At 64.3% G+C, this 24027-nt stretch overlaps 3 protein-coding genes across 9 annotated transcripts; 2 read left to right on the forward strand and 1 right to left on the reverse strand.

The window, feature by feature from the left end:
- Positions 1-2464: 2464 nt before the first annotated feature.
- Positions 2465-8862, reverse strand: RXRB (retinoid X receptor beta). Of its 6 annotated transcripts, none has more exons than XM_032238691.1 (10): positions 8627-8862; positions 6412-6637; positions 6181-6334; positions 5875-6054; positions 5504-5736; positions 5200-5329; positions 4951-5083; positions 4702-4793; positions 4324-4429; positions 2465-4075 (listed from the first exon to the last, which is right to left on the reverse strand). In XM_032238691.1, the coding sequence occupies exons 2-10, from the start codon at positions 6541-6543 to the stop codon at positions 3928-3930; spliced, it is 1308 nt and encodes a 435-aa protein (XP_032094582.1). In that variant the 5' UTR covers positions 6544-6637; positions 8627-8862; the 3' UTR covers positions 2465-3927. The 6 variants fall into 6 exon arrangements, with proteins under 6 accessions (XP_032094582.1, XP_032094577.1, XP_032094578.1 ...); XM_032238686.1 differs by having other exon boundaries at positions 6412-6644; XM_032238687.1 differs by having other exon boundaries at positions 8623-8862.
- Positions 8863-9003: 141 nt separating this feature from the next.
- SLC39A7 (solute carrier family 39 member 7) lies at positions 9004-12623 on the forward strand. Its single transcript, XM_032238692.1, has 8 exons — positions 9004-9097; positions 9264-9642; positions 9896-10064; positions 10156-10239; positions 10479-10607; positions 11049-11171; positions 11279-11475; positions 11612-12623. The coding sequence occupies exons 2-8, from the start codon at positions 9268-9270 to the stop codon at positions 11861-11863; spliced, it is 1329 nt and encodes a 442-aa protein (XP_032094583.1). The 5' UTR covers positions 9004-9097; positions 9264-9267; the 3' UTR covers positions 11864-12623.
- Positions 12624-13981: 1358 nt separating this feature from the next.
- Positions 13982-18413, forward strand: HSD17B8 (hydroxysteroid 17-beta dehydrogenase 8). 2 transcript variants are annotated; one of them, XR_004257090.1, is made up of 9 exons: positions 13982-14089; positions 14206-14399; positions 14491-14607; positions 15435-15530; positions 15634-15723; positions 16454-16538; positions 16770-16812; positions 17917-17991; positions 18095-18413. XR_004257090.1 is itself a non-coding variant. In XM_032238705.1 (9 exons), the coding sequence occupies exons 1-9, from the start codon at positions 14044-14046 to the stop codon at positions 18109-18111; spliced, it is 759 nt and encodes a 252-aa protein (XP_032094596.1). In that variant the 5' UTR covers positions 13982-14043; the 3' UTR covers positions 18112-18413. The 2 variants fall into 2 exon arrangements, 1 of the variants encoding a protein (XP_032094596.1); XM_032238705.1 differs by having other exon boundaries at positions 15638-15723.
- The last annotated feature ends 5614 nt before the right edge of the window (positions 18414-24027 follow it).

The raw sequence follows: 24027 nt of genomic DNA on the forward strand, positions 1-24027 counted from the left end.
CAGAGAAATCTTTATGGTTAAGCCAAACCAACGTCTCCCTGACCCTCAGTGTTAGGTGGGGGGGTCAGGCTGAGGTGGGGCCGGTGGGGAGAGCAGCCCCTCCCTAGTCCCAGCTCTCCCTGCAGAGTAGCATCAGGCGACACCCCCCCTCGCTCAGTCCCCAATTCTCCCTCCAGTTTGCAATGACGAGGCCCCCCCCTCACCTCTGTGGCTTCCCCACCTGGGAGTCAGGCCTCTCTGCCAGTGGTGGGATGCAAAAAACATTTACCACCAGTTCTGTGGGCGTGGCTTGGTGGGAGTGGCAGGGGAAGGGTCCTGCAAAATCCCCCTCCCCTCCCCATCAGCTGGGGCTCGGGGGGGGGGCAGAGAACAGGGGGGAGAGGGGGCAGCCAGAGGTGGTATTTCCCGGTTCTCCTAACTACTAAAACTTTCCGCTACCGTTTCTCCAGAACTGCTCAGAACCTGCTGAATCCCGTCTCTGCTCTGGGCCCTTCCAGACTCTCCAAGAGGAGAAGCAATCCTGCCCCTCATGTCCCCCTCTGGTGTGGGGGAGAGGGAGGGGCAACGCCATCTCCGCTCCTGCCGTGGAGCTAAGCTGCAGCCCTCCCCAAACTTTGCAACTTTAAGACTTGTGGACTCCAACTCCCAGAATCCCCCAGCCAGCCACGCACGCAGGACGTCCACGAGCCCTTAAAAGGGGCCCCGTCTGGAGCCCCCTCCCCCCCCCCCGAGCTGCGCCTCGACGCGCAGCCTGGCCGGTCCCTCTGCATCTCCCCAGCCAGGCCGGTGGCCTCACGGAGAGCACGGGGGGGGGGGGAGCTCCAGCGATGAGGAAGTCAGGAGAAGCCAGCAAAAGGCAGGTGGAGGGGAGGGGGGGGCGTCCTGTGGGTCTCTGGTGACTCTGGTGGCAGAGCTGCAGGCGGGACGGTGGGGGGGGCATCCCTCGCCCTGGGGACCAGCCTTGGAGCGGGCGGGGTGCTGCGGCCGTCCGACTCCACCCGGCTAATTGCAGCTTTCTTCTTCCTAGGATCCGGCCGGCCCTTCGTCCTCTGGGGCCCCCCTCTGCCCAGACTGGGTGAGGCGGGGGGGGGGGCTGCTACCTTAAGGGTGGCTCACCAGATGGGAGGAGCCCCCCCCAATGCCCAGCTCCCCCATTTCTCAGCTCTTTGGTAAACCCCTGCAGCCCCCCTCGGCCTGCCCTGTAAAGGGGAGGGTCCCATCGTGGCTTCACCCACCACCTGTCAAGGGAAGGGGCTTGCCCAGCAAATGAGCCACAGAGAGCCCCCCCCCACTTTGCAGAGGCAGGCGAGGCAAGGAGGCCAGGGCGGGTGGGGTCGTCTTGGCCTTCGCTGGAGGAGGCAGAGAGGGAGCTGTGGGGGGGGGAGGCGGCAGGGCACAAGCCCCACGGGAGACGGGGGGACTCCGAGCCCGTCCTCGGGTCAGCCTCCGTCCTACAGGGTCGCACTTCCAAGCACCAGGGGCCTCTGAGCACAAGCAGAGCGCCCTCGCTTCCCCGGCTCGCGTGGGGAGCTCTGGGCGATGCCGTGGGAGGGGGAAAGCCATTGGAGGGGGGAGGCTGGGCAAGGGGGGGGGCAAGCCCAGACCCTTCCTCTGCTTCTCACGAAGCCCACCCACCCCCTCTGGCTGGCGCCCTGGGTGGAGCCCGGCTGGACGGCGAGGAATGCGCGGCCGGCTATTCTGGGCTGCGGGTGTGGCGGCTCCGGCCGCAGAGCCTCTCCCCGCCCTGCCAGCCACGGGGCCCTGGGCAAGGCCGGGCGGAGAAGCGCTCCGGGGACCCCAGCAGCAGTCGGGAGCGGGGGGGGACAGCGCTGCATGGGCCCCTCAGCCGCCCGCCCTTTGCACGTGCCCAGGAGGTCCGGAGCTCAGCCCATCGCAGGCTCCGCCCGGCTGAGTCCCCGTCGGGGGAGACGCACAAGGCCCTTCTGTGCGGCTCAGAGCCGAAAAGGAGCCGCAGAAGGCGGGAGGAGCCAGTCGGAAGCCTCGGGGGAGACGAGCGCAGCCCGCCGGCAACGGGGGTCAGCCCGGGCCACGGGGGGGGGGGCGGTGAGAACCCGGGCTGTCCTTTCCAGCCGACGGCATGCGGGGAATTTCCTGAAGGGGGGGGCAAAGGAACCGAACCTGCGCCCTTGCGGGGGTGGGTTGGCGGGGCGCCCCGAATCCCTTGAGCCCCCCTCCCCCAACGAGAAGGCAGAAGTGGCTTGTGGGATGCTTTGGGCCACGGGAGACCCCCGACCCAATTCCAACATAGCGAGGGGAGGGGCAAGAGACGGGGTGAAGGAGTTTCCCCTAAGGAGGCGCAGGTGAGAGGGTGCGGCTGCCCCCCAGCGGCCGAGGAAAGAACTGCGGGGAGTAACTCAGGAACTTTTCCGGACGTAGGGGGGGGGCGTGAGGGAGAATGAGACGGCTCGGGGCTTTGCACCCAGTGAGAAACCAGACTGCTCCCTTAAAACCACAATACATGGTTTATTTGCGTGGTACGTAATGCAAACACAACAGCTGTGTTTTATTAACCAGGTTTGAGCAAAAGCCACAGAGAAACCTAACTAGGATTCCAAACTATCGAAAGGTAGTCTGTTGCGCAGAGGCGGCCGCCGGATGTCCGAGGACCCGGCTGGCAGGTGCCGGGAATGCCGGTCTCTCGCCTGGGCTGGGGAACCCGTGGCCCGCTTCCAACCGCCTGCGGCCACAGTCCATGAGGTGCTCGGAGGGGGGGGGGTCCCCCAAAGTTTCAACATCCGTGCTTCCCCCCCCCCCTCAAGAGGCGGAGAAAAATCTCTTCCGTAACAGCCGGGCAGCCTCTGGCGACATCGCAGCCTGGCGCTCTGCACATGCTCAGAAGTTCTGCATTCCTGATTCCGGGGGAGGGGGGAGCAAAGGGAGTGCCCCGGACGCCCAATTAAAATGGGGGAAGAGAAACAAAGCGGGAGGGGGGGGCAGCTGAGGTGGGTGGGGGGCCCAAACGATTTGCCCTCGGTTGATTAAACCAACATGTTCCCCTATTGGGGGAAGGTCACATAAATGGGGGACGGGGGGGGGGAGGAAGCAGCAAGAGGCATATGGGCCTGCGGTGGGGGGAGACAGGGGGAGACACCCCCCCTTCTCCCCCCCCCAGGCCTTACAAAGCCAGTGCTCGGAGCGCAAGGGAAGGGCATCAGCCAAGGGGGGCAGGGAGGGGCTTCCAATTCGGCCAGTCAGGGCAGCCCCCTACCTTCCTGGGGGGGGGGGTTGAGAGGGGGAGCTCTGCCCCAGGACACCCCAAGGACGTGGGGCAGTGGGCTCCTCTGTGTCAGGAGGGGGGGGCGAGCAGGCTGTCCGGCATGAGGGGCTGCCCCCCCCCCCAGGACGTGCCCCTTGCATAGATGAGGGCCGATACAGTCAAAAGTGCTAAGCCAGAAGAGGAGAGGGAGGGGGGGGCTCAATGGAGCCCCCTCCCTGCAAGAAACGGGAACCATTTCAGAACCGTGACAGGGGCTGCCAGAAACCCACTGCCAAAAAGCCGGCTTTGGGGCGGGGTGGGGGTGGCAAGGCAGCAGGACGGGGGCCACTTCCCAAGCTGCAATGGAGGGGGGGGAGAAGCCTACCTCCCCCCCCCCCAGGAGCCCGGGAAACGTCCCATCCTCAGCCCAGGGGGCTTCCCACACAAGCCGATTGGGGGGAGCAGCGTTACGGGAGCCCCTTTCCCAGGTGAGGGACCCCACCCCAGCACTCAGAGGCTGGCTGAGGGGGACCCCCGGGATTTATGCAAAGGTGGGGAGGGGGCTAGCCCCCACCCCACCGTGGCTGGGAAGTCCAGCCGCCTGCCCCAATGCAGAGCCCCCCCCCGGGGGGAGGGGGCTGTGAGTTCCCCGGCGGTCTTGGCAGCAACCCTCCGGTCCTCGGGGGAGTTGGGGTTGGGGGGGTGCGGGGTCAGGACATCTGGTGGGGGGCTTCCAGCATCTCCATCAGGAAGGTGTCGATGGGGGTGTCCCCGATCAGCTTGAAGAAGAAGAGGTGCTCCAGGCACTTCAGGCCGATGGACCGCAGGGCGGGCAGGCGCAGCAGCAGCTTGGCAAACCTGGGGGTTGGGGGGCGGCAGGGGGGAGGTCAGGCCCTCGGTGGGGAGGAGGGGGCTCCCCCAGGAGGGCTTTGAAGGGCCCGGGGTCCCTCCATCCCCCCCCCCAATGAGAGAGCATAGGCAAGCAGGGAAGGGGGAAGACTCCGTTGACCCTAACACAGCCAAAGCCCCTCCCGCACAATGGGCTTGGCCCCGGGGGAAGGGGTGAGGTCTCCGGCCCAGCTCCCCTCCCCGCCAGCCCTACCGACCTCCCCTGCTGATCCGGGTACTTCTGCTTGCAGTAGGACTCCAGCGAGGCGTAGACCTTCTCGCGCAGCAGCTCCACCTCCCCGGGGTTCGAGAGACCCTTGGCATCTGGCGGAAGAAGAGAGGAAGACCAGAGTGGGTCACATCATTGGTGGGTCCTTAACAGCTTTACTGCCGCTTCGCTGCGAGGGCGTTTAGCGCATGTGCAGGAACATGCCAGAAATGGGAGAAGAGATCGGGGAACCGGTTTGGGGAGCGCGGCAGCCCTGGGTCACCGCTGGTTCCACTACCGGTTCAGCCAAACCAGTCCGAACCAAAAGGAACGCCCAGGAGGTGGGGGGGACGGGACGGCGATGCTCCTGGGGGGGAGAAAGGCCTACCTGGGTTGAAGAGGATGATGGCGCGCAGACAGCCCAGCTCCGTCTTGTCCATCCGCATGTCGCGCATCTTGGACACCAGCTCGGTCAGCACCCTGGGGGGAAGGGGGGGGCAGAAGAGCCAGCTGCCCTTGGTGGGGGGACCTCGGCTGCCGGGTGGAGAGGCAGGGGGAGCCCCCACCGAAGGCTGTCCCTTTCGCCCGTCTGCAACTGGGCTCTCTGCCCCCCCAGCCGCCCTCCCCTGCCCCTCACCTGTCGAAGATGGCCCCCACGCCAGCACTGTGGGCGCTGTTGCGGTGGACGTGCAGCCCGGTCGCCAGCAGGATCCCGTCCTTCACCGAAATGGACCGGTGGGAGAAAGAGGCGATCAGAAGCTCATTCCAGCCTGCCGGGGGGAGGGAGAGAGAGAGAGAGAGAGGCTGCCGTGAGACCAGGGTCTCGTACGTATCCGGGATCCCCTCCCAATGGCCGACGTCCAGGCCGGGCCCCAGGCTGACTCACCGGCCCGGAGCAGGATGACCTGGTCGTCCAGGGGCAGCTCCGAGAAGTGGGGGATGCGCTTGGCCCACTCCACCAGGGTGAAGAGCTGTTTGTCTGCCGCCTGGCAGATGTTGGTCACCGGGTCGTTGGGCTGCAGGAGAAGAGGAGGGGGCGACAGGCAGGCGGAGGGTGGGACGAGGGACACTTGAGCCAGCACTGGGACCGCCCCCCACAAGCCAGGCAGAGCCATTCCCCGGCAGCTCTCCCTCCTCCCTCCTTGCCCCCCCCGCCCAGCCCCCTCCTCCACCCCACCCGGCCCCCTTACCTCGTCTGTGTCGGTGGGGTGGTGGAGGGACCGCTCTGATCCCGCTGCTCCCCTTCCCCAACTCACCGAGCTGCCCCCCGTGCCGGCTCCGTCGACGCCTTGGTCCGACTTCTGCTCGACGGCCAGCTCGGCCTCCAGGATCTTCTCCACCGGCATGTCCTCATTGGCCCCGGTGCCGGCCAGCTCCCCCTCCCCGTCCTTCTCCTTCCCCCGCTGGCGCTCCTCCTGCACGGCTGCACCGCGGCGGAGGCAAAAGAGGGGGGGGCCAAGCGTTGGTGGGGGGCAGAAGGGCCGGGAGGCAGACCCTCCCTCCCTCCCTCTCCTGAGAGGCTACCCCGGAGGCCCTCTGCTGGCCACCCCCCGTGCACTACCTTCGCGCTTCATGCCGGTGGCCAGGCACTTCTGGTAGCGGCAATACTGGCAGCGGTTGCGCTGGCGCTTGTCGACGATGCAGTCCTTGTTGTCGCGACAGGTGTAGGTGAGGTCCTTCCGGATGGTGCGCTTGAAGAAGCCCTTGCAGCCCTCGCAGCTGTACACCCCGTAGTGCTTCCCTGGGGGGCACAGCAGGGCTCACTCCATGCCCGGAGCAGACCCCTCCCTCCGCAAAATCCCAGCCCCCCCCCCATTCCATTGTCCCCCCCCCCCGCAAAAAAAGAGGGCAGCTCTGCCCCACCTACCCGAGGACCGGTCCCCACAGATGGCGCAGAGCCGCTTCCCGGGCACGAGCCCGCTGTGGGGGTGGCCTGGCAGGACCCTCATGCCCACCGGAGGCTTCACGTCTTCGGAGCTGCTGACCGAGTGGAGGCCGGACAGGTTGACCGTGGAGTTGATCTGAAAGGGGCGGGGCGGCCGTCAGAGGCGGGGCCTGGGGACCCCGCGGCCCCACCCGCCCGGCCTCCGCTGCTTACCTGGGGGCTGCTGACGGGCCCGTAGCCGATGGAGGGGGTGGCCGGGAGTCCCGGGGAGCCCATGGAGGAGCTGATGACCGGGAAGGGGGAGCCCAGCCCACCGATGGAGCTGGTCATGGCGGAGCCGATCATGGAGGGGTGCAGAGGGGGGGGAGGCTCAGGGGGCGGGGAGGCTCCCAGGCCCCGCAGAGGGGGAGAGCTGCTGAGCGAAGAGCTGTCGGGACTCCTGCAGTCTTCAGGGGGGGGGGGGCGGAGGGAGAGGGAAAAGAAAGGAGGGAGGGGGGGGGCGGGTTAATATAAGAGTCGGAGGCCCCCCAGCCCCCCCCACCCAGATGCCGGGTTGCAGAGTCCCTCCCTGAAGACTTCCTCCTTAGCCCCCACCCGCCCTCCCACAGCTTCCTCCCTCCGCGGGTATTTTGCAAGGCGACCGGCAGTCACATGACTGGCTGGCGCTTGGCAGCGGCTGCGGCTTCCTGGGACATGGGGGAAGAGCGAGGGGGGGGGTCCTCGGGGCTGCCACTTCTTCTCCCCTGCCCCTCTCCCCCCCCCCCGTGGAGGACGTGGATGGTTCTTTCCCTTCCCCTCTTCTGCCTGGACGGGAAGGGCAGACTCTCCAGGCACCCTCCTGCCCCCCCCCCCAACACACACATCCAGGTGGGCACAGGTGGAGAATTCTGTCCCTGGCCAGCCCCCTCCCCACATAATCAGCACCTGGGGGCACTCGGGGAACCTTCCTTTCCTGCCCAGAAAGACTGGACAAGGCCTGCCCCAAATCCCAGCAAGGATTTTATGTTTGATTGGAGGAAGGGGGAGAGCACTCAAAGAAAGGAGGGGGGGGCTGATAAAAAAAAAAAAACAACCTCAGTAACAGTGTCAAAAGGGTCCCTGGAGGTCATCTAGCCCAACCCCCTGCTCACACAGGAGACCCGTACTAGGGATTCAAACGGCCGACCTTTTGGATGGAGAAGCTCAGCGTCTTGAGTCACGGAGGCCCCCCCCCCCAGCATTGCAGAGCTCCTGGGGGTGGGGAGGGGGGCTTCCCGAGCCACAAAGGCCCAAAGGGGTCACCGTTGTCCCAAAGAGGCTTTTCACCCCCCCCCCAAAAAAGCAACCTGAATGTCTGGGGTTTGTTTTGATTTTTCTGGTGGATTTCTTGGAAAAGGTTGACAGGTTCTTTGGAGAAGCTCCTTGGGGGGAGGGTGGGGGGGCGTTTTCAAAGGAAGAAAAAGGCCCCCTTGGAAAAAGGGATTAAAGAGGGGGGGGGGAATGACACTTTCCCCACAAGGGACCGGAGGGGGCCAGCAGCCCCTCCTCTCTTCTTCTTCCCCCTCCCCTCAGAGAGAAATGGGAAAGAAAGACACCCCCCCTCTTCCTGGGATCAAGGGGGAAGCCTTTAAGGCCGGGAGGGGGGCTTCCAAGGGAGGAGGCGGGGCTGCTTTAAGCAAGAGGGAGGCTGCCAACCGCACCGGGGGGGGGGGGGTGAGACCCCTCCCCAAAAAGCCTCAAGTCTCCGGGTGCGGAGGGGGGGGGGGCTCACAGGGCAGCCCCTCCCCCGGGGAGAGTGGCCAGAGAGGGGGGGGAGGGAGGCCCCCCCCCCGAGCCGCTTCCTGGATGGATCTCCTTTCGGGGAGGGGGCCGCTGGAGGGGGCGTGGGGGGGGGATCAGGCGGGGCCCCCAACCTCCCCTCCGCACCCGGGGACCGGACATTTCCCCTCCGGCTCCCTTCGCTTAAAAGAGACCCGCCTCCTCCCTTGGAAGCGGGGGGGGGGAGGGAGTCAGGCCGACCCCCGCCCTCCAGAGGCCCCCCCCCCACCCTGCCCCAAAGGAGACCCACCCACCCACCCACAGGGAGGCTTCCGAGCCCGGAAGGCCGCCGCCGCCGCTCCTCCCGCAGGAGCCTCCGGCGCTCCCGGCCAGGGGATCCCGAGGAAGGGAAGGGAGCGTCGGCCGCCGGGAGAAGCGGCGATCGGAGGCTCCCCGGGAAGAGCCTCGATCTTCCGCAGGGCGGGATCCGCGGAGGCTCCCGCGGGGGGAGGGGGGGGGAGAAGCGGGACCGGCGGCGGCGGCGGCGGCGGGGAAGGAAGCCCCCGTACCTGCTCCTCCTCCTCCCCGTCCCGAGTCCCCCATGGCCGCGCTGGGTCCCGCCGGGCGCCCCGGACTCCGCCCCCGCCGCCCCCGCCCCTGCCGGGCGCCGCCGCCGCCGCCGCTTACCCACCATGCACCGCGGGGGCCTCGGCGCGGCTCTCCGGCCTTGGCCAGACTCCCGGCATGCCCCGCGCCCGCCGACTGGCCCGGGCGGGGGGGACTCCCGGCGTGCTCCGCGGCGAGCCCGAGCCGCTGCGACCCCCGAGCGCGGGGGGGGGGAAGGAAGCGAGGGAGGGCGTTCCCCGCCAGGCCTTCCGGCGCCTCCGAGAGCGGAGATGGCGGAACCCGGGGAGGAGGAGGAGGAGGAGGAGGCTGGCGGGGAAAACCTCCCTCGGCCCCGCAGTCAGGGCGGCGGCGGCCATCTTTGCTAAGGGCGGGCTTCTGCTTCCTCTACGGGGCGGCCGCCATGATGCGGGCGGGCGGGCGGGCGGGGCGCTCTCTCTCTCTCTCTCGCGAGGGTTGGGAGGGGCGGTGGGCGGGGCCTGGGTGCCACGTCTGGTGTGAGCCCGGCGCTTCTGCCTTCTCTGCCTGCGGGAGCCGGGTGAGCCTGGGGGTCCCGCGGGGGCCATAGAGCGCGGGCGCAGAGGGGCCCCAGTGGGGGCGGGGGAGCGCGGCCATAGAGCGCGGGCGCAGAGGGGCCCCAGGGGGCGGGGGGGAGCGCGGCCATAGAGAGCAGCCTCCCGCTAAGGCGCCTTTCCGCTCCGCAGGACGATGGCCAGGAACGGCGGCGGCGGCGGAGGGCTCCGAGGGGCCCCGGTGGCGGCCCTGGCGGTCTGCGCGGCGTTGCTGTGCGCCGCCTCCGCCCAGCACGGGGACGCGCGCCACGGGCACTCCCACGGAGGACACGGCTGCCACGGGCACACGCACGAGCACATCTGGCACGGCCCGGGGCCCGGAGGCCCCGCCCACGAGGGCCACAGCCACGCCCACTCCCACCAGGGCCACGCCCACTCCCACCAAGGCCACGCCCACTCCCACGGGGAACGCCTGCACGAGAGCCCCGCGGGGTCCCCCAAAGGCTCCTTCGGGCAGAGGGGGGCCCCGGCCAGGAGGGAGAAGCTGGAGCCCTTCCGCCTGTGGAGCTACGTGAGTGGGAGGGAAAGGGACCCCCTCCTCAGCCGGTGTGGGGTGCAGGTCCCCGCAGGGGAAAGGGTCGGGGGGGGGGGGCTTCCCTGCACCGCCTCCGACTCTGGGGGGGGGGAGGAAGGCGCCCTCCTGGTTCCCTCCAGCCAGGCGGAGGTGGGGGGGTCCCGAGTGGGGGGCTTCCCCCTTTGCTTCCTCCCCCCCTGGGGGTCTGGAGGGTGACCGAGCCCTCTCCCCTTCCCCCCCTCCCCCGCAGGCCCTGGGGGCGACCCTCCTGATCAGCGCCGCCCCCTACTTCATCCTCTTCCTGATCCCGGTGGAGTCCAACAGCCCCCAGCACCAGGCCCTGCTCAAGCTCCTGCTCAGCTTCGCCTCGGGGGGCCTCCTGGGGGACGCCTTCCTGCACCTCATCCCCCACGCCCTGGGTGAGTCCCCGCTACACCCCCCACCCACTCACTGGGACGGTGACAGGGCCCGTGTGAGGTCCCACGGCTGGTGCTTCTCTCCCCCCGGCAGAGTCCCATGCTCCCCACGGAGAAGAAAGCGGCAGCCACGGCCATTCCCACGCCAAGCCCTCCGGCCACGGCCACTCCCACCAAGGTAGGGACCGAGGCAATGCCCTGGGGGCTGAAGAGGGGGAACTCTGCCGCCCTTCGCTGAAGTGGGGTTCTGGGCGCCTGTCTCCCTGATGGCCGAACTGGGGGGGCAACTAGAGGAGAACCGGTCCCTTTCCTCGGCCTTTACGGGGCAGGGGGGTTGGGGAGGGCGAATCCTTAAAAAGAGAGAGCCCTCCCCACCCCCTTGCAAGCCCCTGAGTGCTGCCCCTCGCCTCCTTCCAGGCCCCAAGCACCAGCACACGATGGCCGTCGGCCTCTGGGTCCTGAGCGGCATCGTGGCCTTCTTGGTGGTGGAGAAGTTTGTCAGGCACGTCAAAGGGGGACACGGACACAGCCACGGACACAGCCACGGTGGGTACAGCTGCCACGGACGGCATCCCAGCTGCCTCCGATGCCAAGATCCAGGGTGCTGGGGAAGGACTCGGGAGCTGTGGAGTCTCCCCCCACATGGAATGGGGAGGTGGATCCCTCTGGAATCCCTGCCCCATAGCAGCCCTTGGGAGCCCACCGTGGGGCAGGGTTTAGAATGCAGCACTCTGCTCACTGCCAGCAGTTCAGTCCTGACCAGCTCAATGTCAACTCAAGCCTTCCGTCCTTCTGAGGCCCGTAAAAGGAGGACCCAGATGGTTGGGGGCAGGAGGCTGTCTCCATAAGCCACTTAGGGAGGACTGTGAAGAAGTTTCTCCTCTGGGACATTTGGGGCAGGCGAGCACAGCAGAAGTGGGGACCCCTCAGGGCGGCCCCGTCCTTCAACGCCTCCTGTTCCACGCTCTTCCTTTGCCCTTCCTGCAGCCGCCAAGGCCACCAAGGCCAAGAGCAGCGATGACGAAGGGGAGGAGGAGGAGGGGGTCGGAGGGCCGGCAGGGGAAGCAGCCGCCCCAACTGCCAGGAAGACGGAGGAGCCTCCGGAGTCTGGTGAGGGGGGCTCAGGGCATCGGGAGGGAGGGAGGGGCGTGCTGGGTCCGTCCAGCCAGAGCACCCCGACTGATCTCTCGCTCCCTTCCCCCCCTCCCCTCCCCCAGCCATGCGTGTAGCCGGCTACCTCAACCTGGCCGCCGACTTCGCCCACAACTTCACGGACGGGCTGGCCCTGGGCGCCTCCTTCGTGGCGGGCAGCACCGTCGGCGCCATCACCACCCTCACCGTGCTGCTCCACGAGGTGCCCCATGAAGTGGGCGACTTCGCCATCCTCGTCCAGTCCGGCTGCACGAAGCGGAAGGTGGGTGGGGGCGGCCCAAAGACCCGCGGGCTCTTCCGCACGGAGCTCCCTGGGGACGGAGGGGCTGCTGTGCGGGTGTGTGTGTAGGGACGAGGGCCTCCCTGGTCTCGGCTGACCGGCCTCCTCTCCCTCCCAGGCCATGAAGCTGCAGCTGGTGACGGCCCTGGGGGCGCTGGCGGGCACGGTCTGCTCCCTGCTGGCGGAGGGCGTGGGCGAGGCGGCCACCGCCTGGATCCTGCCCTTCACGGCCGGCGGCTTCATCTACGTGGCCACCGTCTCTGTGATCCCGGAGCTCCTGCAGGAGGCGGGGCTGGTCCAGTCCTTGATGGAGGTGCTGAGCCTGCTGGGCGGCGTAGTCATGATGGTCTTCATCGCCCGATACGAGTAGAGAGGTCGAGGCGGAGATGCTGGCGTCCGGGGGGGGAGGGGGCTGCTGGAAGGAGCCAGCCGTGCCCGCAGGGGGCGCCTCCTCCTCCTCCCCCACGCTGCTCCAGAGGATTCCACGGGAGGCCCAGCTGTCCCCGTCCTCCAGGGCAGCGACAGGAGCAGGAAACGGGTCTGGCCGTCCAGGGGACCAACTTGTCTGTCCCACGGGGCACCCTGGGAATCGGTGCACCTGTACTGTACGTGTGTGTGTGTGTGTGTGTGTATGTGTGTGTGGGAGGGGGTGACGAGTTGGACACTTCCTTGCAATTCCAGGGGGAGGATTTGCACAGCCCCCCCAATCTTTCTTCTGGACGGTGCAGATCGCATTTCCTGCGTTTCCTGTCTCTTCCTCCCACGCCTGGCCTGCTGTGGGAAAAGGGGCAGAGGGGAGGAAAGAAAAATCATGCTTTTTTGGGGGGGGGGAGCTGCCATGTTTGTGTGCGAGTGAGTGTGTGAGAGGTTTCCTGCATACATTTCTTTCCTATCTCCCTTTTTTTTATATGACGGTGGGGTCAAATGGGGGCAGGATTTGTAAGCAGAAGGAGCGGGGGGGGGGGGAAGGGCTGCCCCCTGGAAAGCTGCCAAGGGCTCCCGGCCTCTTATCTAAGGAGACGTGGCCATCGGTCACCCGGCTGAGTTTCCGGGAAGGGGGGGGGGAGGAGGAGGAGGAGGAGGAGCCCTGAATGGGAGCAAGGACTTCAATAAACACGTCCAGACTCAAAGATCGCTGCTCCTGTGGTGTTTTTTGTGCTCTGGATGCGGAAACCCCTCCGTTCGGCAGGGGGCTGGACTAGAAGACCTCCAAGGATCCCATCCGGCTCCCATCCGGCTCCCCTCTGCTCTTTGCACAGAACTCGATTGCGTTGCGCTGTCCTACAGAAGGGCTCTCGGCCCCTTCTTAGCCGATCGGGTTGGAAAGGAGCAATCGGGCCTCAGGCGGAAGGGTTCCCAGGGTGCCCCATGGGGAAAGGGGTTCCTTCCGCAATGCAGGAAGTCCTTGACTTACAACCATCTGCTTAGTGACCACTCGAACCTGCAACGGCACTGAAAAGGGAGGCGACTTGGGGCCCTTTTTCACACTCTGGTGACATGGTCAAAATCCAGACGCTGGGCAAGTGACTCGTGCTTATGATGGTCGTCGTCTCCCAGGGTCACGTGATCCCTTTTGCGACCTCCTGACAAGCGGGATTCACTTAACAACCGGGCCGTTAACCTGTCAAATGCGGTGATTCGTTTAACCACTGTGGCAAGGAAGGTCGTAAAACGAGGCTCAGTCAAGAGACCTTTGGGGCTCAGCCGTGGTCGGGAGTCGAGGGCTGCCTGTAAACCCCCCCCCAGACTGGGAGGGGGGTCTCCCTCTGGGGCCCATCTCCACCCCGCTTTCCATGGGTACAGGAGCCGGGGTCCTGCCCTGGGAGGCTTTCAGCCCTCCCTCTCCCAGCAGGCCTAGTTGGGAGGGGGCAACCAGGGGGGGGGGGAGCCCTTGGTGGCTTTTGCAGTGTGTGTATGTGTAAGGGAGGGATTTGTCACTCCTACAAGCCCCTTGGGGTCCCGCTCTGTGGGGGGGGGGCAGACACCCCCAGCTGTTCTTCCCTCCCTTCCCCCCCCACCCCCGAATGTTTTCCCCCCCCCCCAGTGCTTGACCCGTGATTTACGTGCACTGAGAGCATCTGCACCCAAGAGAAATTCCTTGTGTCTCCAATCCCACTTGGCCAATAAAGAATTCTGTTCTATTTCTAACAACTCCCGTTTCTTATTCTAATTCTTATTCTATTCTTCTATTTCTATTCCAATTCTATTCCCTATTCTATTCCATATTCCATTCCTAATTTCTATTCTTTTTTTCTATTCTTTTATTCTGTATTGTTTTTCTTTCTATATTTCTATTCTATATTTTTCTTTTAGTCTATATTTTTTTCATTCTATATTTTTCTTTTATTCTATATTTCTTTTCCTTCATTCTATATTTCTATTCTATTCTATATTTCTATTTCTAATTAGCACCAAGAGGGGGGGTTCTGGGCAGGAGAAGCTGCCTTGATTTGCGCCTGCGCGCCCTCCGCTCCGCTCCCTCGGGGAGGACAGAGGGCACCGAGAGCGCCCCCTAGAGCGTCGCCCTCTTCCGGGAAGCGGCTTCCGGCCATGGCAGCGCAGCTGAGGCTCCGTGGGGCGCTGGCGCTGGTCACCGGTGCGGGGGGGGGGAGGGGGCTGGGCGGGGGGGGGGCGTCCAGGTGAGGAGGGGAGGGGGCGTCCAGGGGGGCGGGGCCTGACGGGGGTCTCTCTCCTTCCCTCCCTCCCTCGCAGGGGCCGGCAGCGGCATCGGGCGGGCGGTGAGCCTGCGCCTGGCCCGCGAAGGCGCCTCGGTGGCGGCGGCGGACGTGGACGAGGCCGGGGCGGCGGAGACGCTGCGGGCGCTGCCGCCGCCGGGGGACCACCAGGCCGCGCGGGTGGACGTGGGCTGCGCGCGGAGCGTGGAGGAGCTCCTGCGGACGGTGCAGGTGGGCGGGGCTCTTGAGGGGGAGGGGCCTGCGTCCGTTGGCCCCGCCCCCTCCTCACACACACCCCCTCCCTTCTTCCTTTTCTGCGCAGGCGCGCTTCGCCCGCCCGCCCACGGTCTGCGTGAACTGCGCGGGGATCACGCGGGACGAGTTCCTGCTGCGGCAGAGCGAAGCCGCCTTCGAGGCCGTCCTGAGGGTCAACCTGAAGGTGCCCCCCCCCCACCCCACCCCCCCACAAGGGGGACCCCCCCCCCATCCCTCCCTCCCTCCCTCCTTTGGATCCAAGGGTTCCCTTCCTGGCAGACGTCTCACCACCCAGCCAGGCAACGGCATCAGCGCTCACGGGAGGGAAGGAGGGAGAGGCTGGCATTTCCTGACTATCCTGAGTGGTTTCCCCTTTCATCAGGGCAGCCTTTGTCTCTCCCCCCCCCCCCAGTTATGGGGGGCCCTTCCAGCCCAGGAGCCTCCTCCGCCTTTACCCCACACGTGGATTGTGTGTTTATGTGTTGGATGCACTTCTACCCACACAGGGAGGGAATCTATGCTAGTAACTGGTCCGTTTCACAGGACGAGGATCCTTTGGAGGCCAATTGGGGGGGGGGGGGGGGCTTTTAAGAAGAGGCTGGGCAGGGACTTCCTCTGAAATGGTCTGGGGGGGGGTCTCTTGGTCCAGCAGGGGGGGCTGGACTAGAAGACCTCCAAGGTCCCTTCCGCCTCTATCCCCATTCCCATTCCCTCTTTCTAATTCTATCCTATCCTATCCTATTCTATTAGTCTATTTCCAATTCCTTCTATTCTATTCTGGTCAGTTCTTATTATTTTGTTCTGTCCTGTTCTTATTCTATTCTACTTCTATGCTATTTCTATTCTTATTCTATTCTATTTCCAATTCCTATTCTATTATTCGATTCTTATCTTGTTCTGTCCTCTCCTATTCTCTATCCCTACCCCACTTCTATTGCAACGCCCGCAACAAACCCAGGAAGCTCAGGGCCCACCAAGGACCTCACTCTCCCTCTCCCTCCCTCCCCACAGGGGGCCTTCCTGGTGACCCAGGCCGTGGCAAAGGCGCTGGTGGAGAGCGGGGCCACGGGGGGCTCCATCGTCCACCTGGGCAGCGTGGTGGGGAAGGTGCGTTGGCCATCGCTTCCTGTTTGGGGGGGGGTGGGAGGAGAGGCTGGGCCCCTCTCTGCCAGGTGGGCCCCCTCCCCACCTCCTCTCTCCCTCTCCCCAGCCAGGTGGGGAATCTGGGCCAGGTGAACTACGCGGCTTCCAAGGCGGGGGTGGAGGCGCTGGCCAAGACGGCAGCCAAGGAGCTGGCCAGGTGAGGCTCCCTCTGGGGGGGGTGGAGGGGGGGTGATTGGGCCCTCCGTGAAAGAGATTCTCCTCCCCATCTTCCCCCTTGACTCCTACCAGGAAAGGATCCCCCCCTCCCCCCATCCTTTTGCCCTGCAGTCTTTGGCCAATGAGCCCTGGTCCTTGACCTACGACCACATCGGAGCCCAGCATTTCTCTGGCTAAGGGAGGAATTTGTTAAGTGGTTTTTGAACCATTTTACGGCCTCTCTCGACACGGTCGTTAAGTGGATCGCTGAGGTTGCTAAGTTAGTAACCTGGTTCTTAAGCGAATCCGGCTTCCCCGTTGACTTTGCTTGTCAGAAGGTCTCCAAAGGGGGATCACATCACACACACACACCACACACGGGACGTTGTTATAAATAGGACTCAGCTGCCGAGCATCTACATTTGCATCAGGCTCCCTCCCGTGTGGCTCCTAAGTGTGGGGAAGGGTCCTAAGTTGCTTTTTTCAGCGCCATTGTAACTTTGGTCGCTAAATAGAACTGTCGTAAGTCGAGGGTCTGCTTTCAGAGGGAGCCTTTGGGCGGGAGAGGTGAGGACAAAGGCTTGAACTAACATTGGTGCTGTTGTGTGAAGTGGGTGATCGGGGGTGGGGGTGTCCCCCTTGAGAGAGAAGCACCAAAGCCATCGCCTCCTCTTCCTCCTCCTCCTCCTCTTCCTCCTCTTCCTCCTCTTCCTCCTCTTCCTCCTGCCCAGGTACGGCATCCGCTGCAACACCGTTCTGCCGGGTTTCATCCGCACCCCCATGACGGACAAGGTCCCCACCAAAGTCCTGGATAAGGTCAGCGCCTCCTGCAGGACACACCTCTGTGTGTGGGTGTGTGTGTGTGTGTGTGTTTGAGAGAGAGAGAAAGAGACAGAGAGAGACAGAATGAGAGAGAGGGAGAGAGGAGGGAGAAAGAAAGAGACACAGATGGAGAAAGAGACAGACAGAGGGAGAAAGAGAGAGAGGGAAGCTGGGGGGGGGGGGTCCCAGGGTCTTGTGGCCGATTTCCTTTCCTTCCTTCCCCAGTTCGCTGCGATGGTGCCGATGGGACGCCTGGGGGAGCCCGAAGGTCAGGCCTTCGTCCTGCTGCCGCAATTTGGGGGTGGGGGCCCTTAGGGACAGGGGGGCCTCTGCTCACCCCCAGAGCGCCTCCCTTGCCTGCTGCTCAGGAGAAGCCGGCCCTCCCCGTCCCTTCTGGGCCTGGGGAGACACTGGGCAGAGGTCTTCTCTGCTGGCCCCCACCTCCCCCCAGAAGAGGTCTGGAGTCTGCTATGGGGCAAAGAAAAGTGGGGAGAAGAGGCAATCCTGCCGGGGGGGGCTGAACCAAGGGCCTGGCTCCCACCTGGGTCCACACAAGAGGCTGAACTCCGAACAGAACAAAATCCCAGAGGGAAAGGACCTTGTGGGTCATCTAGTCCAACCCCCCTCCCCCCCCCACTCAAGCAGGAGACCCTACCCCACCTCTGACGGGGGGCAGTCCAGCCTCCTCTTGAAAGCCTCCCACAACCTCCGAAGGCAACTTCTGTTCCTTGGGATGTGATGGTTCTCCCTGTCGGGAAATCCCTCCTTATCTCCAGGTTGAATCTCTCCTTGGTTACTTTCCACCCACGATTCCTTCTCTGGCCTTCGGGGGGGGCTTTGGGGAACAGCTTCAGCCCCTCCTCCTCCTCTCTGTGGCAGCCCCTCCCTCAAATATTGCTCTCCTGTCTCCCCTGGTGGTCCTCTTCCCTAGACCAGCCAGGCCCAGTTCGTCCTACGTTTGAGCCCCCAGTCCCCTCGTCATCCCGGCTGCTCTTCTCTGTTCTCTTTCTAGAGGAGGGGTCTCCACCCTCCTAGGAACTCTGGGAGTTGAAGTCCGTTCGGAGACCCCTCCTCTAGAGTCCCAACCTCCTTTTCATCGCGTGGGGACCAACGGGGCTGGCAGGGCCTTGTGGGGGAGGCAGACCTCGGAGGGCGGAAGCCCCTCCCTCGCCCAGAGACTTTCCAGAAGCTTCTTCCTTAGAATAAAACTTGGGCTTTCCGGATCCTTCCGAGATCTTGCAGCTGGGGTTGGTGGCTAGGAGAAGAGCCCGCTTGGCCCACCCTGGGCATCTGAGGTGGGCTCCGACCTTTGCTCTCTTCCCTTCTGGGGGGGCTCACTCTGACCCCCTCCCCCTTCTCCTCCTTCCCCCAGATGTGGCCGACGTCTGTGCCTTCCTCGCTTCGGACGAGAGCCGGTATATCACCGGTGCCAGTCTGGAAGTGACAGGTAGAGCCAGAGTGGGAGAGGGGTTGGGGGGGGATGTGTCTGGTCCGGCATTGATCTTCCCAGCTCTGACCCCCTCTTCCTCCCCCTCCTCTTCCTCCACCAGGGGGCCTCTTCATCTGAGCCTCTGCCGCCCCCTGCTGGGGAGACCCTCACGGACACGCTTCCAGGAAGGACTCTGCCCTCCACGGACGGACCTGGTGCTCGGCCGATGCCCGTTCCCTGCCAGGGGGCCATAGGGGATGAGCCCTGGACTTGTACGGAAGGGAGGGGGGCTCTTCCGGCCCAGGCTCGACCCCCCCCCCTCCCCGCAGCAGAGAGCTGCAATTGCTGTTTCAGGCTGGTGGTGGCTAGGAGTTGTTTTATAATTCACCTGTGGATAAACGGAGCGATCGATTGAGTAAAGGTGCTTTTTTAAAGACTTACGCTGGAAAAAGGCCGGCATTTGTGTGGGAGCGAAGGCCTCGGAGAAGAGGCAGGCTCCTTCCCCAGTCCAGGGGCAGCCGGGGAGCCTGCAAGCCACGGACGAGCTACCCACGGAGGGATTTGCACAGGGAGAGAGGGGTGGTGGGCGGTACGAGGGAGCCTGGACACGCAGCAGCAGAGCCAGGAAACAGCTTTTTCCCCCGGGGGTCTCTGGGGAAGGCTGAACCAGGTCCAGTGCCAGTGCAAATGCCCCCCCCCCAATTGACAGAAGAGGAAATGGGGGTCGTCCAGGCTCTGGGAAGCTCCTTGCTGGAAGGACCCTGCCCTCCCCCAGGGCCCCCCTCTGGGCTCTCTTGAATACCGCTCACCGTCTCTACCCACGACGGCAGGCCCAGCTCAGAACGTTGCTGAAGGATGCAAAGAGCCCGATGACCAAGACCCTTAACAGGCCTCCCCCCCCTCCCCTCGGTCCTATTTCCAGAACCAGCAGGCTCCCCCAGGGCTGGTTGTACTGTTAGAGGGCTGGTACCAGTGCCAGGCTTGGCACAAGGGGCCAGAAGGCCTCTCTGGCAGCTTTCTCCAGCCGGTCTCTGCCCTGCGATTCAATTTCCGGGGGGGGGGGCTTCTGGGAAAAATGGAGGAGCCTCTCCTGGGTCCCCACCTTCAATCTCCCAGGGATGGGCTCTCGGGGGTCTCCCCATGGGATCTACACTGGGAGGATTGGTCCTACTGGGAACACAGCAGGGGCAACTTTTGAGCCCCTCCCCCACTTGGCAGGGTGCTTCGCTGCCCCTCCTCCTCTCCCCTTCGGCCTGGCTGGGCCTTTGCCACGTCTCCGGCCAGTCCATCACCGTGTGGGCACTTTTGCCATATGGGAGATACTCGCCCCGAACTGTCCAGTGGCCTTCCCCCCCCCCATGGCTTCCCAGGGATGGGGAGGAGAGGAGGGGCCTCTTGTGCTCTCCGCGACCTCATTGTGGTTCTTTTCCCCAAAGGCTTGTGGGTTGAGGGGGGGGGCAGGTGCCATCTGCAAGTTGGGGGGGGTCAGCGAGCTCCTTCCTCCCAAGGATTACGGAGAGCTGGGCTGGGGATGCAGGCACACTAACCAGTGTTTGCCGAAAGGATTACTGGGGTGTGCGTGGAAGGATGGTGTGGGGTAGGGGATTAGTGGGGGGGGGGCTCAGGCTCCTTCAGACCATTTGGGACTCTTCCAAAGATTAAGCGGGGGGGGCGGCCTCTCTGGTGCCCCCCACTCAGCATGACAGACCAAGCAGAAATGCTCCCCAGGCCTTCACAGTGGCTGCGGTTATAAAACACAGGACCCCAATTGCCCCCCCCCACCCTTAATCCGGGGAGCAAGAACGCAACACACAACTTCCCACAATGCACTGCCCCGTTTCCACCTGGGCCTTTTGTGAGTTGTGCCAAATTGGAGCTTCTGGAATTGGACTACACCTTCCATCACACCCAGCCAACGGGCTCCCAGGAATGGGCTTCCATGGGGCAGACCCAGTGGGCTGCATCAGGCCCCGTGTCCTGTGTCCAAACCCTGGCCTTCCCTTTTTCTGAACCTGTGTTTCGTGGGGGGGATCCCCCATCCCTGCCTGAAGGGGAGGCGGAGGGAGTGTCGGGCCTGCCTCAGCTCAGCTGATCAGGAGAGAAACCCTCGACTCCCGCTGGAGCGGCAGGGATTTTTCCTAAGGTTCAGTGTTTAGTTTAGTTTAGTTTATTTGGATTTATAGGCCGCCCTTTTCCCTGAGGGGACTCAGGGCGGCTTACAATCATTAGGGGGGGGGGGTGAAATTCAAAACAAACAATATGTGCACAAAATAAGTAAAATAATAAAAACACAACTTGCATTCAACATTCACACTCGGGTGGGACAAATCGAAGACTTATCCCCAGGCCTGTTGGGATAGCCAGGTCTTAAGGGCTGCGCGGAAGGCCTGGACGGTGGTGAGGGTGCGTATCTCGACGGGGAGATCGTTCCACAGGGTCGGAGCTGCAACAGAGAAGGCTCTCCTCCGTGTAGTCGCCAGTCGGCATTGACTGGCAGATGGAATTCGGAGGAGGCCCAGTCTGTGCGATCTAATCGGTCGGAGGGAGGTAATCGGCAGAAGGCGGTCTCTCAAGTACTCAGATCCACTACCATGAAGGGCTTTAAAGGTGGTCAACAGGACCCTGAAGCGCACCCGGAGATCAACAGGTAGCCAGTGCAGCTCGCGGAGGATAGGTGTTATGTGGGCGAACCGCGGTGCTCCCACTATCACTCGCGCGGCCGCATTCTGGACTAACTGCAGCCGCCGGATGCTCTTCAAGGGCAGCCCCATGTAGAGCACATTGCAGTATTCCAGCCTAGAGATCACAAGGGCTCGAGTGACTGTTGTGAGAGCCTCCCGATTCAGGTAGGGTCGTAACTGGCAGACCAGGCGAACCTGGGCAAATGCCCCCCTGGTCACAGCCGACAACTGATGGTCGAAGGTCAGCTGTGGATCCAGGAGGACTCCTAAGTTACGAACCCTATCTGAGGGGTATAAAATTTGACCCCCCAGCCTGATAGGTGGAACATTAGCCAAATTGTTGGGAGGGAAACACAGCAGCCACTCGGTCTTGTCCGGGTTGAGTACCAGTTTGTTAGCTCTCATCCAGTTCTTAACGGCCTCAAGACCCTGGCTCATCACATCCACCGCTTCATTGAGTTGGCACGGGGCGGACAGATACAATTGCGTATCGTCCGCATATTGGTGGTATTTTATCCCGTGCCTCCGGATGATCTCGCCCAGCGGTTGCAGAGGGAAGTTGGTCCCAAGCGCAAGCAGCACTACTGAGGGAGGGGGGGGCTCTTCCCTGGGAGCACTCAGGGCTCTGCCTTGGCAGTGGGGAAGGGGCTTCCGGGGGCTGGAGGACGGGCCAGGGAGGCCAGCTATGGCCCTGGACCCCCCAGTTGCCTCCAGGCACAGAAAGGGCCAGGGGGATTTCTTCAAAAAAGAACCCCTCAGCCCCCCTCAGGCAATCCATACCGCAGGGTGGCTCCCCTGGGAAACGTCCTGAGAAGCCCAACAGGCAGGGCGGTTTGGGGGTGGTCTTTAGTGCCCTTCCCCCAAGAAGCAATTCTGGGACAGAGTGGAGCCCAGGGAGCCCGCTGGGGAAAGAGGCCGGCGTTTCTGGGCCAGGCAAAGCTGGGGAGTTGGGAAGAGCGGCCATTTCTCTCTCTCTCCCAGGTCAGGCCCCGGAGGGGGGGACCCAGAGCCTCCTTTCCCCCCACCCCCCATTGCTCGAGGGGGCCCCACGGGATGCCAGGGCCCCTCCCCACTTGAGTCAAGCAAAGTTTGTGGAGGGGAGGAAGATCCCCCTCCCCCAGGGGCAGAAGGAGCCTTTCCCTTGTAACTCTCCCCCTGCCTGGTGCTCCCTGGAGGGGGGGGGGGCAGTGGGAAGCAGTCCCCATCGTCCCCAGCAGTCGCAGATCGCTGGGTGATGGGCCTTCTAGTCCAACCCTTTCGCAGAGTGAAAATGCCCTTAGAAAAATGGTTGCGCTGGGAAGGTTTTGGGTGGGTTCCCGAGTGCTTCACCAATCGTACTTCCACCTGGCACAGAGCTGGGAAAGGTAGAGGACGCCAGCCAGGCCAGGCAGGCTGAAATGTGGGGGCGGGGGGCGTTGTGTTAAGAAGACCCTATTCTGGTTCTGCCATCCCACTGGATGTCTAGATGGGGAGGGGCTCTTCCCATCTAGACATCCAGTGGGATGGCAGAGCTCATTCACTAAGAGCCAAGGTGGCGCAGTGGTTAAATGCAGCACTGCAGGCTGACTGCTAGATCAGCAGTTCAGCGGTTCAAATCTCACCGGCTCAGGGTTGACTCAGCCTTCCATCCTTCCGAGGTGGGTAAAATGAGGACCCGGATTGTTGTTGGGGGCGATATGCTGACTCTGTAAACCGCTTAGAGAGGGCTGAAAGCCCTATGAAGCGGTATAGAAGTCTAACTGCTATGGCTATTATTATTCCCCCCTTCCCCCTCCTCCCCTCCACAGAAGATCAGTTTGGCCTCCTTGCTTGTAGGGAGCTCCCAAAATTGGGATATGCCCCCCCCCAGCTCTCCCCCCCCACCCACCTCACACACAGACACACTCGGGAAGAAGGCCGGGCAGTTTCCCTTTCTTGGCCGGGATGAATGGAGGGGGCGGGCAGAGGCCGGGTGGGGGGGGAGGGTGAGGAGGTGGGGAAGGCGGGAGGGATTAGCCCGGGGGTCTCTATTCTCTGCGCCCCGATTGAAGCCGCCGGCTCCCCATACCTCCCATTCACCGCCTCGTCGCCCGGGGCAACCGCAGAGGGCATAAAAGGGGATGCGAGCGGGAGCTAGTCCGCCTCCCCCCCCACCCCAAACACATCGGGGCCCGAGGTGGCTGCTCCCCAACCCCAGGGGGGTCCTCGGGCGCCCTCGCCTCCCCCCCCCGGGCCTTCCTTGGCACCCCTTCCCATCTCCAGGGCAACGGGCGACCCCCGTCTCCCTGGGTGGCTCCGGGCCCCCCCCCTCCTCCCGCGCGGGGACGGAAGGCGGCCTCTCCCCTATTCAGCCGCTCGCCTCCCCTCCCTCCCCCTCCCCTCCGTCCTATTGTGGGCACAGCTGCCCAGGCCCCCCGAGAAGCCAGCCGGGCCAGGGGGAGGCGGGGAGATTCTCCCCCAAGGCGGGCAGGAGAGAAGGGGCAACTTTCCTGACAGCGAGACCCCCAGGAAGCAAAGCTGGGTGAAAATTGGGGAGGGGGCGTCCCAATTTTTTTTAAAATCTGCATCCACACGGGAGGGGGGAAGCCCACCCCCATTTGGGAATACCAGAGGGAATAACTTTCTGGGGGCCCTCCCCAACTTCCCCTGGGGGGGGGGGGCGAGGGGCGGGGCTGAGCTTTCCCTGGAGTCGTCCGAGGGATTAACGGTGCCGGGAACTTGGAGAGAAGCGCCCGGGCGGCCGTGGCGGAGAGCGGGGCGCGGAACTCCGCGGGAGGCGAGACAGACCGAGAGGCTTCGAGGCGCCGCCGGAGAGGCGCGGGAAGGACGCTCCGGGTCCCACGACCGCCCAGGATGGCCTTGGAGCGGGGAGGCCGCCGCGCCCTCCTCGCCTCCCTCCGCCCCGGACCCGGACCCAGGGCGGCACCTGAGCGAGGCTACCGTGGCGGCGGAGGCTGAGCGAGCGGGCTGAGCGCCCCAGAGCGCAGGGAAGGAGCCGCGGCCGGAGCGCACCAGCCGCTCGGCCACCAGGTCAGTCGCAGCCTCGGCGGGCGCTCTGGCGCGCGGAGCTGGACCGGGGACCATTTGCGCAGCCCGGGCGGGCGGGAGGACTCAGAAACGGGGGGCGCGTGGCTGGGGAGTGGGTGGGTTAGAGTCAGTTACCGGCTCCCCCACCGCTGCCCTTATTTGGGGGGGCTCCGCTCCTTCTAGGAGGTTGCGGGTGATTTGGGTCCCGTGAAATAGAGACGGCTGCCAAGATCTGCTATTCCGGGGTAGACTGCCTTTGAATGTGGAGGCTCTGTACAGGCGAGGGCGGCCTTTTGCCCGCCGGCTGCTGGCCCCGCATCTCTCCTTCTTCTCTCGTCGGAATCCGCTCTCCCGCGTCCGGGGCTCT

Source organism: Thamnophis elegans, unplaced genomic scaffold (genome assembly GCF_009769535.1).
Source record: "Thamnophis elegans isolate rThaEle1 unplaced genomic scaffold, rThaEle1.pri scaffold_59_arrow_ctg1, whole genome shotgun sequence".
Classification (NCBI taxonomy): Eukaryota; Metazoa; Chordata; class Lepidosauria; order Squamata; family Colubridae; genus Thamnophis; species Thamnophis elegans.